Source organism: Squalius cephalus (genome assembly GCF_949319135.1).
Source record: "Squalius cephalus genome assembly, chromosome: 1".
NCBI classification, from domain to species: Eukaryota; Metazoa; Chordata; class Actinopteri; order Cypriniformes; family Leuciscidae; genus Squalius; species Squalius cephalus.
This window is the reverse complement of record NC_137122.1, coordinates 15,561,652-15,580,090: the sequence shown is the minus strand read 5'-3', so window position 1 is coordinate 15,580,090 and position 18,439 is coordinate 15,561,652. Positions and strand designations below refer to the sequence as shown.

Here is an 18,439-nt window from a genome sequence, read left to right as displayed (position 1 = left end):
TCTCAAATTGATCTGAAAGATCCACATTCCCAAAAAAACACCTAGATTTTAAACACTCAAAGCAAAAATAAACTTAACCATCTTTATTCAATACTCCTGGGTGACTTCCATCATTTAGTACAGAATGTAAAACAATTATTCATTGTTCATCACTAAAGTCTTCACTTTTCTCCGCCTTTTATAAACAATACATAAAGTTATGTTGTTTTTAAACCAACAACAAACCTTTTTTTTTTTTTTTTTTTTCAAAACCACATAGCTAAATGTGAAAAAAAAAAAAAAAAAAAAAAAAAAAAAAAAAAGCTGTGCATTGTAATGAACACAGTAATTCTATGTGAAATGTTGATGTTTAGGAACAACTATTGTAAGTAAGAGTCTTTTATAGCTTTTATGTGTAATCAAAGCAACAAAAGATATTTAATACAAAGAGGTCAGAAAGTCAGTGGCCTAACGGCATGTGATTTATAAAAGTACAAAGTTGATTTTATTGGGAGTAGTTTCATCATATGCCAAACCTCAACAAACTGCAGTGGCAAAACACTCTTCATAAATTTAAGCTCACTGCAATGGATAAACGCATAGATGAGTAGTTGCACAACACCACAAAAACTATAAAAACAGTAAATTATATCCAGCATCTTTTACAGTGTGCAAAAATGCCCAAGATACATATTCAATGGTTGTTTTGAGTTATTACTTACTTCAAAACATTAACTTTAAAGTCAATCTATACAGCAACATCTAAACATTCAACCAGGGGTTTCCGCTGCATTAAAAGTAAAGCTGAATATGAATACAGTAAGTCTATGTTAAATGTAGATGCTCAGAAACAATCATCGACAGTAAGAACTAAAGACACAAGTTTCTCTCTTTTACAGATTTAAGTTTGCTTTTGAATGAATGTGTCAGCTTTTATAAGTTTTCAAAGCTACATAAAAATACACAACTGTTTAATTGGGAGCAGTTTCATCATATGCCAAACCTTAAAAAACTGCAGTGGCAAAACACTCTTCATGAATTCAAGCTCAAGACCAAGGATAACCACATAGTTGCACGGTAGTTGCAATAGAGGAGTAGATGGACACCTCAAAAGTTACATCAATGGAAATCAGTTTAAAGTCAAGTTTGGTTGCATTTTAGAAACATGAGAGATTGCAACATTCTGTGACCTAAACGTGCTCGATGAGGTCTCATTATAATGCCTCCTCTACTGTAAACCCTCTCCACTGGTGCAGAGGAGGCAGGGACTGACAGCACCTTCAATGCCAAATTGTGGAGTTGTGGGAATCTAGCATGGTTTTTGGCCCAGAAGACAAGTGCATTGTCAATAAGCAAAGTATTTGCTTATCAGTGTTACAATACTTGAATCCTGGACTGAGCCGCTCTTCTTGTGTGCCTTGTAGCGGGACAGAAGGTGAGAGCATTTGGGTGGTAGCGAATCACTGGCTGGATCCACATTCATGGCTTCTGAGGCAGTTTCATGATCATCTTTATGACCATCATGTTCTCCACCTCTAAGATCAATGAGTCTGAAAAACACAAACACAATGAGTTAGATTTAAAAGGATATGCACATATCAGAGTTAAATGAAATACTTTTAGCACCTTTTATAAGACACATTTTTTAAATTATCAATTACATTATCTTTTTGTTATTCAAATAAACATAGCAAGTTAATGTAAATTCTGGTTATTTCATTCACTGCAGAGGTCAGTAATGAAATTATTTTATGAATAGTTATTTATTTAGGTTACAAGGTGCTACTGTACTAAATCTCACCATTGGCCTACTGTTTTTAATGCGGACACTCAACTGAGACGGCCCTGCTCTCAGTAATTGAAGCTCTGAGACTGGCAAGAGCAGCCTCCAAATCCTCAGTTCTCATCCTGCTGGATCTGTCTGCTGCCTTTGACACAGTTAACCACCAGATCCTCCTGTCAATCCTAAAGACGAAGGGCATCTCGGGAACCGCACTCCAATGGTTCAAGTCTTACCTCTCAGGTAGGTCCTTTAGGGTTTCGTGGAGGGGTGAGGTGTCTAAGACACAACATCTAGCTACTGGAGTGCCTCAGGGCTCAGTGCTTGGACCACTTCTCTTCTCCATCTACATGACATCACTAGGATCTGTGATTCAGAAACATGGTTTTTCCTATCACTGCTACGCTGATGACACACAACTCTACCTCTCATTCCAGCCCGACAATCCGACGGTAGCTGATCGTATCTCAGCCTGCCTGACAGACATTTCTGGCTGGATGAAGGACCACCACCTTCAACTAAACCTTGCGAAGACAGAGCTACTCGTGGTCCCGGCCAACCCAACACTTCACCACAACTTCACCATTCAGCTAGACTCGTCATCCATAACTTCATCTAGATCAGCCAGGAACCTTGGTGTGGTAATTGATGATATGCCTATTGTACATAAACCAAACTCACTTTATACTAGCCCATCATACTCACCTTTAGAGAGAAATCAAAGTACAGAGTGTTCCAAGTACTATTTACATTTACATTTACATTTATTCATTTAGCAGACGCTTTTATCCAAAGCGACTTACAAATGAGAACAATAGAAGCAGTTAAACTAGCAGTAGGACAACAAAATGCAAGTGCTATGACCCTTCTCAGTTTAATTCAACGCATTTTTTTTTTTTTTATTATTTTTTTTTTTTTATAGAACAGAATAGAGTAGTAGAGAGAAAGTGTTAGTATTACTGGATCAAGTGCTGTCGAAAAAGAAGTGTCTTCAGCCGTTTCTTAAAAGTGGCTATGGACTCAGCCGCTCTGGTTGAGTTCGGCAGATCATTCCACCAGCAGGGAACAGTCATGGTAAAGGTCCGAGAAAGAGATTTTGTGCCTCTTTGAGATGGCACCACAAGACGCCGTTCACTTGCAGAGCGCAAGTTCCTGGAAGGCACATAAGTCTGAAGTAAAGAGTTAAAGTAAAAGGGAGCAGAACCAGTGGTTGTTCTGTAGGCAAACGTCAGTGACTTGAATTTGATGCGAGCGGCAACTGGCAACCAGTGCAATTTTGTGAGGAGAGGAGTGACATGTGCCCTTTTCGGCTCGTTAAAGACCACTCTGGCTGCAGCATTCTGGATCAGTTGCAGAGGTTTGACTGTGCAAGCTGGAAGACCAGCCAGGAGAGCGTTGCAATAGTCAAGTCTGGATAAAACAAGCGCTTGGACAAGGAGTTGAGTAGCATGTTCTGATAGGAAGGGTCTGATCCTCCTAATGTTGTACAAGGCAAATCTACATGACCGGGCAGTTCTTGCAATGTGGTCTGTGAAGTTCAATTGATTACCAGCCTAAATATAAAGAGTATCAGGTTCAGTTGGCCCAGAGTATTACAAAATATTTGTAATGACAAAAATAAACAGATGAAAGGAAGACTATGAATTCCACTGTAAGACTAGTTAAGGCTTTTATAGGCTACTAATTTAAAACATTTAGGATTCATAGTTTTGCAAATAAGACATTTATTTTCACTGGATAAAAATGTATACTAACCTGTCAGTGTCTTCTTAAGTTCATCTCTGAACTTCTTCACAGATGTTGCATTTCCCCCATTGGTAACATCTAAGTCCGCCCAGCTTAAGCCAAACTGTGGATCCAGCATGGTAGCAAAAAAGTACACATTGTGGTTAAAAGGTTCCTCTTTTCCGCTGTCTTTGCCCATGTTTGTTTTTGTAAAGATTCCAGAGAATCTTTTCACCAGAGACTGCTGGAGGGCTCTGACCAATGGCCGGCACTGCATTCGGGTCTCCTCCATCTTGAGGAGGTGTGTATTCAAGTCCAGGACAGTTGGAACCACCATGCTAATGGTAACTGATTTCTCTCCTTCTGTCAGGTCTGTTGCCTCGGAAAATGGAGCAAGAACTGCACTCAGTTCCTTCAGCTGGTTCCACTCACGGACACTAAACACCACATCCCCGTAATCTTTGCTGCACATTTCGTTCAGGGCTTTGTGGTCCAGAGCTGTGAGGGCCTGTACTTGTTTGAATGTACTGTTCCAGCGAGTATTGTTTGCAGCTGGAACAGTCCTATTAGTGCCAAACATAGCCTCAAACTTGTCTTTGAATTGTGAGCTGCTATGTAATAGAGTTGTGAACCGTGATGTTTTGGCTATGGTGCAGGAAATGGCCCTAACCTCCTTCATGCCGTCATTCACAACTAACTGCAGAGAGTGTGCAAAGCAGGAAAGACGTTCACCTGGTAATTCTGTGTCTTCCACTGAAGTAATGTCCTCCCACAAGTGCTCATCATCTAGATTATCCTCCTCACTCTCACTGTCGTCAGATTGCTGTTGGGGCATGTTTACTTTGAAAGCGCATTTCATATTTGCGGCATTGTCTGTTATGATATAGCTTATTTTCTGACGGATACCATATTCTTCTGTGATCTCCTCAAAGGCAGAAGCAATATGCTCTCCAGTAGGTCTGCCTACAAAACGCCTACAGTCCAGCAGGTAGGATTCAACTGCATAGGAATCCTTTGATTTATAGAACACATGGGCAGTCACTCCCAGGAAGGAGCGTAGCCTGCGATCAGACCAGATGTCAGTTGTTAATGACACAGATGACTGGGTCTCAAGTTTCTTCAAAACAGTTTCCTTGACCTTCCTTACCAACTCTGGTATCCGTCTCTCAGAAATAGTTTTTCTAGAGATTGGTGTGTATTTACTATCCATAATCCCAAGAAAGTGTTTAAAATGTCCATTTTCCACAAGTGACAGAGGCAGACAACACCCAATTATTAAATCTTGAACAATGGCTTCAACTGATGTCTTGTTGCCTTGGCGATTGTAGACTGTAGAGCTGCACTTTCTGTGTAAAGAATGATATAGTTGGCTGTGTGACATCTGTCTGTTGCCCTGCCTTGTACTCCAAGAACCTAAAAATTTAGGGAAGAGGAATCAGTAAAATATCATCAGTAAAATATCTTCATATGAATATCAATTACATAAAAAGAACAATCTTAAAAATAAGTAGCAACTTCATAAATGTATGTAAAATCTGTGTAATGTTACTGCATAAGAACACATGTGTGGGTAAACACAATATAAATCAATGGTATTTTGGCCATCACATTTTTCAAATAGGTAAACAAGGAAGTTAAATGATTGATATGGTATGAGCCAGAGAGAGCATGCTGGTAAAAAGTTATATATTTGATCTGCAACTGTAAATTGGAACTTAAAAGTCACCCGTGATAATATCAAAATTAAATCCGCACCCGCCCAGACCCGTTAATATTTGGCCCGTTACCCGACCCGTGCCCGCGATAAATCACACACAAGCTAAAATCTATTGAGCGGTGGGGACGCGTTCATAGGGTGCGCTGCCAATAACGCACCTAAAAGCTGTCACAAAGAACTGGGAAAAGTAATGATTATTAATATGTCAAATATATCAAGGAGACATTTCAATTGTTTATTAATAAACAAGTGTTTTCTGTGTCAAAGTTGAAGTTGACGATGCTGACTGACTCGCGATCTTCGCAGTAGTGAACGCGCCAGAGAGAAATTCACATTTCATACAGATTGCATAAGCAGAGAGCAGTCTGTTTTCTTTCTTTTTTTAATTGTTTTGTTTAAAAGTAGACATTTCATGCTTTCTATTTCTCAGGTCTGTGAGGCAAGTAGCTTATACGCCGAGTTTCGGTTCATTTAAGAGACGAGCCTCAAGTTCACGCGCCCGCGCCTCCGTGTCGTGATTATTGCCTGCTTATATTTATATTTAAATCCAGGATATTGGTTGATGAAACATTGATTAAAATTAAGATATAATTAATACGAAACGAAATTCACTTTAAAGAAAGGCTTTCTATATAAACAAACTTAATGAAATGGTCAAAATCATGTCTGCCCACTGCATTTGTCTCCCGATATTCGGGATCATCTTATCTTATTCATGCTTTTCACTTTTCATATAATCAACATGAAATTAAAAAAATATATTATTTTATTTAAACATGAATATGAAACTAAATCGTTTTTAAATGACAGGGCTACAACACATACAGTACAGAGAAATTTAATGTAGGAGCATTGTGAGCATGTGGAGGGGGAGATTTTCGATCATTTATCGAATATTATTTTGCTTGATATGCCAATTCTTAATATTTGGTGTTTTTAATGTCTGTTTGAGATCTCTATGAAAGTTTTAATTGTAGGTTCGTGGCCCTGAGTGTCGCGATTTCGGTTTCATTTCGCATATAGCATACAGCCCTTATAATCATAGATGACGCCACCGGTTTTTATTTAAAAGAAAGACCGTATATGTTTGTATGTAGGCCTATATATGGGCAATTTATATACACAATACTTACTAAAATATAATTAATATCATTTTATTGCATTTGTATTAGTTGTTTGAAGAGTAAAAAAAAAAAAAAAATCGGTAGGTCTTAACACAAGTTCACAACTGGCAAGTCGGTCGGACTAAAAAGGGGAAAAAAAATAATTGGGTCGGTCCTAAATTGACAGGGTCGGTCGGGTTACGGCAAACAAGAATATTTTTAAGGACGGCCTGACTAAAACACATATTTGCGTACTGTGTTATGGTAATTTAGACATACAAATATTATACATATTTTTCATCCGTTACCCGCCCGCAAGGAGTTCATTATCCGCCCACGTCCCCGCCCGTGAATTTTAGGAATGTCACAATCCACCCGTTTTAGCCACTTTTATGCGGATACCCGACCCGTTGCAGGACTCTGGGTGAAGCCTTGTTTATACTTTCGCCTGGCTCCGAAAATAAAGATTGCGCGCGCGCGCTCTCTCTCTCTCTGCTCGTTCTTCAGTTGCGCCCTGTCACAAGCACAGCAGTTCATCTACATTACTCACCGGTCAAATAAGACTATGGCGGGACAAAAATTCACTTTGGAGCAGGAGCATCGATAAGAGGACTCGTTAACGTCGAGGGCATACAATATCGATGGTTCATAAAACTTAGAACCGGTTCTTCAGTGGAACCGGTATCAATTCCCATCCCTATTAATATGTATAGCTAATATTGAGGTTTTAAACCTCTTTGTGTGAGGGGTAAAACATTTTGGTACGAGGCAGATTGCTAACGTTAGCTAGCCAGCTTTGCTAACATCACTTAACTTACACATAACGTTAGCTTACCTTTCTTTGTGCTTCCTTTCCAAGTGACGATAAAAGTTTGACGTAGTCCCCACCGTCTCTGAAAGCGAAGCACTGCAGAATTTACAAGAAGCTGTATGCTTTCTTCTGGATGTTGTTTTACAAATATATTCTTTATGATTTTTGTAGCCGAATTTTATTACTGAAGATTTTGCAGACATCTCCCGCTCCCAGACAACCACAGCTCACTTTCTTGGGAGTGCGAGTGAAAGGGGGCGGGGATGGGTGACAGCGTAACAAAAATACATAATTAGCAATGACCAATGAGTCACGTTGCATGGATTTGAATCAGTACGTTTTACATCCAATAAAAGCAAGGATGTTAACAAAAAAAAAACTAGACAACATATACTGGCAATTTAGTGATATTTCCACAGTTATGGTCTTGAAAAAAATCCCGAGTCCTCAATGTCCGAGACCGAGACAAGACCGAGTACAAATGCGGTTGAGTCCGAGACGAGACCGAGACCATCAAAAAGTGGTCTCGAGACCAAGACCGGTCTCGAGTACTACAAAACTAGATTTAGCCTATTTAAAAAATAAATAAAGTCAAAATCAAAACAAACATCTTAAAAGAATAGTTCACTTAAAAATGAAAATTGTCATTTATACACCCTCAAGTTGTTTCAAACCTGTATGAAGTTCTTTCTTCTGCTGAACACAAAGGAAGATATTTTGAAGAATGTTGGTAACCACACAGTTGATGGACCCCATTGACAGTATTTTTTTTTCCTACCAAGGAAGTCAATGGGGTCCATCAACTTTTTGGTTACCGACATTCTTCAAAATATCTTATTTTATGTTCAGCAGAAGACAGACATTCATACAGGTTTGAAACAACTTGAGGGTGTGTAAGTGACAGTTTTCAGTTTTAAGTGAACAATTTCTTTACTATTCCAATTAGAACAGAGTGAGATTGAGCAAACAAACTTACATTTTCATTTTGAATGCTGCACATACATTCCGAAGGGATGCTTCTCCCTGCTCCTTTAGGATCCGCATTACCCTCTCTGCAGCATTGTACACTGAATTCCATCGTGTGTGGTTGGGCTGAATGAACTGCAGCTTACATTCTTCTTGCACAATCTCAGCACTGATGGCAGACCGGCTGGTTTTATTGTACAATGCCTGGCATTTCGCAAATTTGAACGGGAAAGCTTCTTAAATACCTCACTGCTGTCCTCTGCATTGGAAGCATCCACAGTAGCCACCAAATTAAGAATATGACACGCGTTCGCTGATGCTTGGGTAGATGATACTCCAACCCACTGTTAGTGTTTAAAATGGAACAGGTGTCCTGAACTTCAAATCCTTCTTCATCGTTCTCACACTCCAGTGTCACTGCCTCAGCAGTGTCAGCACCAATTAACTCTTCCTGACTCTGTTCACCATACACTTTGAAGGCTTTGATAAAATTTGATCCACAATCAGTTGTCGTTCTGACAATTTTTTCTGACATGCCATATTCCGAGTGGATGTCATCCAAGGTCCCTGCAAGCAAATCAAATGTATGTGAACCTTTCAAGCGTCTGAAGGCAATGGAAGCTGACCTTCTTTCCAGAGTAGGTTCATCAATCCGATGTAACTGTGTTGTCGTGCTGTCCAACAGTCAGTAGTGGTACCTATATAACGGACTTTTGCCATCTCAGCAATGATGTTTTTCTTTATCTTTGCGGCTGCTTCCTCGATTCTCAGCTTCACAGTTGGTCTGGACATAACTGTACAGCTAGGTTGCATTGTACAGATTAGATTTTTGAATGTAGGAAGTTCAACTATGGTAAAGGGCTGAAGGCTCTCACAGACAAACTCAACTACAAGCCTGTCAATTGTGGACTGAGTAACCTGCCTGCAGGACATAGCAAAGTCTTTAATCTTCATCTGTTTCACAGCTGAATCACACCTCTGTTCCTCTGAGTTCTTTCTTTCTTTCTTTTCAAGATGCATTCATTGTACTGCTTTAATTTCATTGGATGTTTTCTGTGTAAAAAGAACACACTTCAGAATTGAGTAACACACAATTTTCACCACTGATCATTTTTGCTCACAAATAAAAAATAAATAAAAAATAAACTTGATTTAAATATAAATCTGATGTTTTATGAAAGTTATTTGCTATACATGAACTAAAATTTTAAATCACCATGTGAGAACACGTTACATTAAAATATCCACTTCAATAAGTCGACAGAAAGCAGGTTAATGCATTTACATGCTAAACGAAATCGATGTAAGGGACAAAAATCTAGCAGTGATGATAGATTATGCTTAATGCACTTTGAAGCCTGGTAAACAAACAAAATAAATTAACTGTTTCCAGCAGATGGCACCGCAAGCTCGTGCAGCGCTAACAGAATATAATTTGTGCGTGTATTAAAAAAAAGTAACATTCTGCAGTTTATTTTTTTAATAATTGTTTAAGGCAATTTCATGATTTCAGTCATCATACAGTAACCAGCAACAACCCCTTTATAAAGTGCCCGTGCCTCTTACTCTAGGCTCACTGGTAGCTATCATGGTTGCTATGATCGCGTCATCAAAAACACCATTGTCCGGTAAAATTTATTCAATCTTTTCAGTGCTTTTTTTTTTTGCTATTTTTGGCAGAATAATTTCGGTTGTCAAACATTCACACTCATGATAAACCCATAGACCTACATGAACAAACTTGCGCACTATATGATGAATTTTATTATACAATTTAACAAGATATATGATACAGATATTCGAAACTTACCTCAATGTGTTTTTTTCAAATTAGAGGAAGAATTCTTGAATGCCGAGATTTCAACTGGCTTAGGCAAGCAAAGTAGACATGACATAATCACACAATTGCCCTTCTTCGTCTTCACTTCAAAAAGCTCTTTCAGGTATGGCCAAGGATGCTGAAGTGCTGTATTTGAGCTGTTGCATGTTGGCGCATCCACCACCACAATTCCTCCCTCCTCATCCTCCATGATTAAAATAAATTGTTGCCAGGTGTCTGTTTGATGCTGGTCTGATGCTAAGTTTTCCGCGTGCGAGATTTGATTTGACGGGAGTCACATGACTTATTATAAAAATAAATATATAATGTAGTGACGGCAGGTACAAGGAAAATAGCGCAGTAAAAGTACCGATACATCACTTAAAGGTGCCCTAGAATGTGAAATTGAATTTATCTTGGCATAGTTAAATAACAAGAGTTCAGTACATGGAGATGACATACAGTGAGTCTCAAACACCAAAGTTTTCTCTTTCTTATTTAAAACTCGTTTTTGAAAAACACCCCTGAATCTCCACATAACACCGACTGTGACGCAACAGTCGGGATCATTAATATGTACGCCTCCAAAAATTCGCATATGCTCACATGAATCATGCTCAGTGCCAGGCGGAACTGCACAGCCGAATCATCAGAAGTTCTGCAGGTGAAGAAACAAGCAGGAGGAGGATCATAGGGAAAATGGCAGATCTATCAACACAATCTACATAGTTTATTTTAAAATAGGCCTACATGTTGACTAAAGCTATCTATCTAACTTTATCTATAATCGGATACCGCTACAGTTTAATTCGAAGTTGTTAGTTTGCTCTGCCCATAAAAAAAAAATACTTGAATCAATGAACAACATTAATAAAGCCCCATTCTTACACATCATTAACTAAAGAGTTGGTTTAGTGTTTAGTTACCCTTTAATATAGTGATAGTATGCCAAAATACTGATTTATTTAGTTTTATATTAAACCATTGTAATCCTGAAAGTATTCCCCCTTTTTTAAAAATGTAACTATAATCTGATTACAACGTTTTTTGACGTAACTGTAACGATTTACAGTTACTGTATTTTTGTATTCTGATTACATAACGCCGTTACATGTATTCCGTTACTCCCCAACCCTGCTGAACACACACATGGCTTTTCTCAAGTGTGGATTTTCATGTGACTCTAAGGAATGATGATCGTGTAAAACTCTTCCCACATTGATCACATGTGAACGGCTTCTCTCCAGTGTGGATCCTCTCATGTGTTTTCAGATTTGATGACATATTGAATCTCTTGTCACAGTGTGAACACTTCTAAGGTTTTTCTCCAGCATGGATTCTCTGGTGCCGTTTTAATGGTTCAGCTGTATTAAAAGTTTTCCCACACTCAAAGCACATGTACTCTCTCACACCAGTATGTATTTTCTCATGTTTACGTAAATTCTCCAGCAGTGAAAAACTCTTTCCACACACAGAACATGAATGTGGCTTCTCCTTCGTATGAACTGTCAGGTGTCTCTTCATGTGTGATGCAGTAACAAATGTTTTTCCACAGTGGTCACATGTGAACGGCTTCTCTCCGGTGTGGATCCTCATGTGAACATCAAGATTTTGTTTTAATGTGAAACTGTTTCCACACTGAACACACACATGTGGCTTTTCTCCAGTGTGGATTCTCATGTGTTTCTTAAGGTTTGATGATAGTGTGAAACTCTTCCCACACTGATCACATGTGTGTGGCTTCTCTCCAGTGTGGATCCTCATGTGACGATCAAGATCACGTGTGTTTGAGAAACTCTTCCCACACTGAGCGCAGGGGGGCGGCTTCTCTCCAGTGTGGATCCTCATGTGAATCTGTAGACTATCTTTCCGTGAGTAGCTCTTCCCACACTGATCACATGAGAACGGCTTCTCTCCAGTGTGAACTCTCATGTGACGGTCAAGATCACGTGCTTTTAAGAAACTCTTTCCACACTGAGTGCAGGTGAAAGATTTCTTGGCTCTTCTTTTCTTTAAAAATGTCTTTTTAGTCTTTGAGCAACTCAAAGGTTTTTCTCCAGGTTTGACATGATGTTCCTCCTTCACTTCACTCAGTTCTTCACTCTCCTCCTCCACTTCACTCAGTTCTTCACTCTCCTCCTTCACTTCCATCAGTTCTTCTCTCTCCTCCTTCACTTCCATCAGTTCTTCACTCTCCTCCTTCACTTCACTCAGTTCTTCACTCTCCTCCTTCACTTCCATCAGTTCTTCACTCTCCTCCTTCACTTCCATCGGGTCTGACACAAAAGAAAAAGTTTAATTTAGTAATAGCAGAAAGTACTAGTAGACGACTGCTATAAAATATGATAATTCTGGTGTTGTTTTCATAAATTAATTGCATGAATGAGGTACATTGATATTTCAATTATTATTTTCAAGACATTTAAGGCACAAATCACGTTTCTGAAGTGAGAAATATTAAATATATTTGATTAATTACACAATTATTTAATGTGATATTAACATTTATACATTTATAGTGCCAAGGGGTGTGCAAAATTGAAATACAATTCTCTCTCGATATTTGTTAGGAATTTTCCGAAAACAATAATTAAAATTATTTTGCTGATTCTGTTTTGTTCGGTACAGGCCTGTCATGGTAGCCTGGAAATCCAGACCTAAATCTGAAAGATTAATGGTCTGGCGTCAACTAATGAAAGTCGGCCAGCTCGAGGGGCGGCACCAAGAATGCATTTGAAAATCTCACTGCACACAATTGAAAAACACTACGACCAATCACAGCAATAAACCCATTACGCTTAGCTACCAGCGGAGCTAACTGGGAGATTAGACTCTTGCCGTATCCGGTCGGCAAAACAGCAAAAAACTTCCTTCTTGCAAAGGAACGATTCGAGCGCCGTCTTCTGTTCCTGTTTTAGATAAAAAGCCAAGTCTAACTCGTTCAGTGTAGCGGCAAAAGCCGTTTCAAACAACTGGTGTTCATCCATAACCATCTTGCAATGTTTACTAATGACTTGGATGTCACATCGCTGTCGTTATCTGTTTAGCTCACCTCTGGCCCGCCTATATCAAATAACCTGATGTGATTGGTGCAGCTCAGATCAAGGGGCATATTTAATGAGCAACATAATCCGACACCAGAGTAACTCGCTGAATTCAACTTGTGCTCTCGCGAGAACTCTGGATTACCAGGGTACTGTCATGGATAAATAAATATGACAATTTAACCACCACTAGGTGGCGGCAAGTCCATGTCTTATAAGATAGAAATATGAAAATAAATGATGTAAAAATGAGCCCGATGTAATAGCAGAAAGGAGACACATTTTTTAAATGCAAGGTCAAACCAATTGTCCCAATGTCTGAATCCAATGGTGTGGTAGAAGGTTTCCTGCATGCTGTCTTTTCGGTGCACAAAGTAATTTAATTCCAATTTATCTGAGCAATTTTCCCACATCCTCGAATTTAGGTTGAAACGCCAATAATTTAGGTAAACATTTGATTATTCTGTTTAAATCTTTTTATTTCACTTATTCAAGCAGATGTCATTGTCACTTAGAGTTTCCCACCGGCCACTAACGTTGATCTCCCGGTAACAAATGCCCAGTGTTGGGGAAAGTTACTTGTAAATGTAATGCATTACAATTACAAATATATATATATATATATATACACACTAAAATAACCATCATGTTTGTTTACACAGCACACACAACACCTCCTCCAGGGGCGTAGTTTGTGGAGTTCTACTGAGAATTTACTGCTTTAAGACACAATGGTGAATGTCAAGCATGATGTGAAACAGCCACATAAACTAAAAAGACTCATTAAAAGGGGAAAACATCATCCTGCACCAACATAAATTTCCACAAAAATGTGTTCTGCTAATAATGACACATATTAGCCAAAAACATGGCTTTCAGATATTCCAAGAGATGACAGGAAATTAACATTTTCAATATAAGAAAATGTTAAGTAAAGGTAGTTTGACCTACCACAGCACTTTGATTAAAAAAAAATACTTTAAACTGATACGTTAGTTAAGTCAAGTCACTTTTATTTATATAGTGCTTTTAGCAATAGGTGCATAAATAAAATAAAATACATTATTATCCTATGTAAACAAGTAAATGCTAACTAGGCTATTACTTTATTGGAGTTACTTTATCAATGCATGTGTTGATGAACCCTCTGAACAAATACTCACACAAATCAAAATATGCAACTGACACATACTAAACATAGAATTACAAAATATACACAACTTACATTGAGCTGTTGAACCAATAAAGTTCCTCATAATAGGGTTTCTTGCATCCAGCTCAGTTGAGCAAACACTCAAAGCCATGCCAGTACCTCTCTAAACACTCTTACTTGTCTCTCTTAAAAGGATAGCCCTTCCCGTAGAAACCTCCCTAGATCCCCCTTGAGGCGGGGAGCAGCATTACAGCACAAGAAATGGAACAGCCTTTCAGAACTGTTACAACTGTATGTAAAAAAAAAAAAAAAACCCGAGGTGAACCAGATCTAAAATAAGTGTAAATAAGTGAGATAATCTGACCTGAAGTTGACAATCTATATGAAAGTTTCTCCAACCTCTCTCTACTGAACATTTGTTGAAAATCTGTACCCATCCCTACCAGAAGCCTACGATCGGTCAACGAGAATCCCTAACAACATTTAAAAGACAGCTGAAAACCCATCTCTTCCGTGAGCACTTAACCGCATAAAAAAACAAAACTAAAAAAACCCTCCCCTTTCCCTCTAAAACTTATCGGGCTTATGCTACTCTGAATAATGCCTAACTTCGTATCTTGAGCACTTCTTGCGTTGTTTTTGTTTTTGACTCTTCATGATGACTCGCTTAACCTAGTCCTAATTTGTAAGTCGCTTTGGATAAAAGCGTCTGCTAAATGACTAAATGTAAATGTAAATTTCATAGTTGAACTGTTTATCTAAATGTGATGAAGTGCTTGAATGTTTCTAACATGAATGTTCTTCAGCCTCATGAATGAATGAAGAATAAACACCAACCTCTTTGTTCTTCAGGATCTTCAGTGTGTTTCATTCTGCAGGGTTCTGGATCACTCATGTTCTCACTGTCCTCTTTAATAAACTCAGTCTTTGCAGATTTCAGCTCTTCCTGATGCTCTGATGCTCGTCTTCACTTGAAGCTGATGGGAATTTACAGCATTTATTGGGGAATTGCTGTGGGAGGAGCTTCAGTGATGATGAATTACAGTGGGAGGAGCTTCACTGATGATGTAATTGATGTGGGAGGAGCTTCACTGATGATGTGATTGCTGTGGGAGGAGCTGATCTGCCAAAAATCAGTAAATGAGTTTTTTTAACTAAATGACACATCTGAAAAAAAAAACTGGATATCATGTCTGTCTGTCTATCATAAAGTAACTGATGCTAATTCAATTCATAACCCTAATTATTCTCATAATTATTCTCCTTCTTCATTCAAAAATTGTTGTGGAGTCTGTCACTTCATTAAAAATCAGTCTTAAAGTCTTGGGGTTTTGATGCCAGAAAATAAACTTTACTACCCAAGAAATTATTTTATCTCACAAAGTCGAGTGCTTTTGCAAAAGCAACTCCAGAGTCCAGTATCAAACATATACAGGCCTCAAAGGTGATCAATACATTCCATATACTTGTGTTTTAAACAGTGAAAATGAGACTAAGGGCTTCACCATATATGAGCATTTCCATCCATTCCAGTCGCATGCTTTGCTACTCTAATGCAGATCTGAAGACATCAGCATAATAAATGAGGTGAAAACAGGAACTATTGTCATGAAATAAAGTGTGTTTTCAGCAGATCTGTTAATATTGATGAGCCTCAGACTATCAACACTCATTCAACAAGCCATTCAGGATCATCAGCAGATCATCTCACTTTATTCTGAGTGTTTGCTGTTAGAAACACATTATTTGAGTCAGGATTGATGATAAAAGCCTGTAAAACTGCTCTATTGAAAGACAATACTCTTATTTCTCAGAATATGACATGGATAAAACATCAATAACACAAAAACATGAATGATACTCAGGTAAATAACTACACCATTATATGTCCATATGAATCTAAACATTGTTTGATTTTCTCAAAGCTGCATTAATTGCAATACAAATTATTAGATCATCATTAGATTCAGTTTAAATCTGATTTATAGTTAGTGTTGAAGTTGCATTTCTCATAAATAGTAGAAGTTATTCATAGTTCTAGAGATTATTCTTCTTACAGTAACTTTGGTAACAGGGTTGATGAAGTTTCACAATTTTAGAAATGCTCTGTTTTTAAAAGAGGAAAATCTTGTCAGAAGTAACAGTTTAAGGCTGAAATAACCTCAGATACTTTGATCTTCTGAGATACGGACAACACAAACACACACAGGCTTCTGTTTCACAGCCCACAGAGTGAAGATGCAGGAAAGCTTTTTCCCTCCGGTCCTTCCTTCTCATTCGTTCTTTCTCCCACTTCAGTCCCTTTACCCATTCTCCCCTTCACTCAGTTCACTGTGAGTGATCATAGCAGAATATAATGATCTTTACATGTCTGGTATCATTTGAAATGTCTCAGTGTGACTGGTACAATGCACTCGTGTCCAGAGAAACAGAACAAAATGTAATAGAAGTGAGAGTTTAGAGATGCTGTGTGTTTGTGTTTGTCATCCAGGTGTGAACTCCCCCAGTCTGTGATCCCAGTCAATGCTACTCCAGCTGTTATTCCATGCCTCAATTTGGAGAATAATTATTCTGATCTGAGTACTTAAAGGGATACTTCACCTCTGGAAAGATGAATGTGTATTTAAAATAGGTCATTTATGTAGAAGAAATGTGAAGAAATTTTTGGATTTGGAGTTTTCTAGACTGAGAAAATCCAGAAAATGTATTTTTGGCTTATGTGGATGAAAGACAACAACTCCCAGAATGCACTTGCTTCGCTGCCCTAGGAGGCCACTCCTACCGGTTAGAGAGCGCAGTTGAAAACAACAAGAAGGTTAGGCTACTAACTTAGTGAGTCTCCGTGACGAGTTTGCCCTGGATTTCGAGATTTTTCGAGATTCGGCTTTTGCGTTCTACAGTCGCCATTCATCATGTTTACTGTGGCGATCAGGACGAGGCTGACGGCCGCGGGAGAACAGCGGGAGGCCGGTGGCGTCATTACTGAGTCTCGCATCTCTCACGGAGGAGCGGGAATTTTCTTAGCAATGTTAAAACGCACATCAACCGATCACTTGTTTAGCGTTCATGTAAACACTACATTCAGATTCACCGATCGGAATGAATTCAGTTAGATTGAAACAAGAGGTGTGCATGTAAACAATGACTGGCGACTGCAGAAAGCAAAAGCCGAATCCCGAACATTTTGAACTATCTCACCCGCCGGACAAATCTGGGAAAAAGAGGATGGTAACCCCTACTACTCAGCTTTCTACACATTTCAAGAGCCTGATAGCTTAGCTTCCAGGCTGACTGTGTGTACATTCTGTGAGTGAGATCCCACCCTATATGGGCGGGTTGAAAACATGCGGAACAGCTCCTTCTACTGGCTGTAGTCTTTAGCCTCTGGCCAGAAAATCCTCAGATGACGCAAAATGACGATTTTTGCGTCTTCGGAGGATTTTTTCCAGACAAAAATACATAAATCTCTTGTCTCAGGGGGATATGAGGGTGGAAAGCATGGTAATTCGAAAATACTACAGGTTTTCTACTAATACAAAGCTTAATGCTAAATCCTGAAGTATCCCTTTAAGGAAAAGCTGTGAAAGACTCAGTGTGATTTTGTAACATTAAATCTCTTCCATACACTGTATCTTTCAGATGTCAAGTATTTAGGGCTGCACAATTTGGGGAAAAATCTAATTGCAATTTTCTTTTTGGATTATTGTTTATTGTTTTTTTGTTTTGTTTTTTTGTTTTAAAGTATTTTAAACAAATAATTTTTATAAAGAACACCAGGTTTGTTGTGCTTGTTTGCATTTAACATATTAATATGACTAATAATAATTATAAGATTTATTATTATTTAAAACATTATACAACATTATTATTCCAAATATTATTATTCTAATAACTTTAATTTATATGTAAATGTAAAAGTTGCAAAATAATAAATAGAAAATAATAATAACTATAATATTTTTATTTTACAGAAAATCTTTAGTTACCGTTACCTGGTAACTAGAGGCTGGAAGATAAAAGCAAAATCTCAATTAATTGAACATTTTACCTCGATTTCGATTCTTGAATGATTTCTCCCCCAGCATTAGGACCGTAGAGGGAGATTGGAAGAAAGACTAGAAAGAGAGATGGCTGAGAGACATTACAAAAGAGAAAAGCTCAGAGGAATATCACTGTAAAATGAATGGTTATGATCCGGAAAGAGCTTTAGGACCCGCGTTAATATTAGAAAAGCTTTCCAGCGCTGGAGAGAGAGCGAAGCGGGAAGATGCAGATTGCGTTTATTCCACTCCACACGTGAGTAACACTGGGTTTGAGTGTCACTGTTTGTCTGGAGCTGTCT

The 18,439-nt window shown here is 38.4% G+C and overlaps 3 protein-coding genes across 7 annotated transcripts in view; 1 reads left to right on the top strand and 2 right to left on the bottom strand.

Annotated features, from left to right (window-relative positions):
* LOC307162295 (uncharacterized protein) overlaps positions 1 to 18,439 on the top strand; it is a 236,559-nt gene that overhangs the window by 129,497 nt on the left and 88,623 nt on the right. The gene's annotated exons all lie outside the window — the stretch shown is intronic.
* Positions 70 to 7,205, bottom strand: LOC307162892 (uncharacterized protein). The gene is made up of 3 exons (XM_079878616.1): positions 7,140 to 7,205; positions 3,515 to 4,897; positions 70 to 1,529 (listed from the first exon to the last, which is right to left on the bottom strand). Exons 2-3 carry the CDS (start codon positions 4,863 to 4,865, stop codon positions 1,459 to 1,461), a joined length of 1,422 nt encoding a protein of 473 aa, XP_079734742.1. The 5' UTR covers positions 4,866 to 4,897; positions 7,140 to 7,205; the 3' UTR covers positions 70 to 1,458.
* LOC307163586 (uncharacterized protein) lies at positions 9,757 to 15,216 on the bottom strand. Of its 4 annotated transcripts, none has more exons than XM_079879706.1 (2): positions 14,170 to 14,317; positions 9,757 to 12,176 (listed from the first exon to the last, which is right to left on the bottom strand). In XM_079879706.1, exons 1-2 carry the CDS (start codon positions 14,246 to 14,248, stop codon positions 11,215 to 11,217), a joined length of 1,041 nt encoding a protein of 346 aa, XP_079735832.1. In that variant the 5' UTR covers positions 14,249 to 14,317; the 3' UTR covers positions 9,757 to 11,214. The 4 variants fall into 4 exon arrangements, with proteins under 4 accessions (XP_079735832.1, XP_079735833.1, XP_079735834.1 ...); XM_079879707.1 differs by lacking the exon at positions 14,170 to 14,317 and adding an exon at positions 14,935 to 15,216 and having other exon boundaries at positions 9,763 to 12,176; XM_079879708.1 differs by lacking the exon at positions 14,170 to 14,317 and adding an exon at positions 14,935 to 15,216 and having other exon boundaries at positions 9,763 to 12,146.

What these genes read in the sequence shown, in the direction of transcription:
- LOC307163586 (XM_079879706.1), bottom strand. Translation starts at nt 14,248, where the DNA reads ATGGCTTTGAGTGTTTGCTCAACTGAGCTGGATGCAAGAAACCCTATT. An exon ending in TATTGGTTCAACAGCTCAAT is followed by an intron (nt 12,177 to 14,169) that starts GTAAGTTGTGTA and finishes CTTTTGTGTCAG; the next exon opens with ACCCGATGGAAGTGAAGGAG.
- LOC307162892 (XM_079878616.1), bottom strand. Translation starts at nt 4,865, where the DNA reads ATGTCACACAGCCAACTATATCATTCTTTACACAGAAAGTGCAGCTCT. An exon ending in ACTTAAGAAGACACTGACAG is followed by an intron (nt 1,530 to 3,514) that starts GTTAGTATACAT and finishes TGTGTTTTTCAG; the next exon opens with ACTCATTGATCTTAGAGGTG.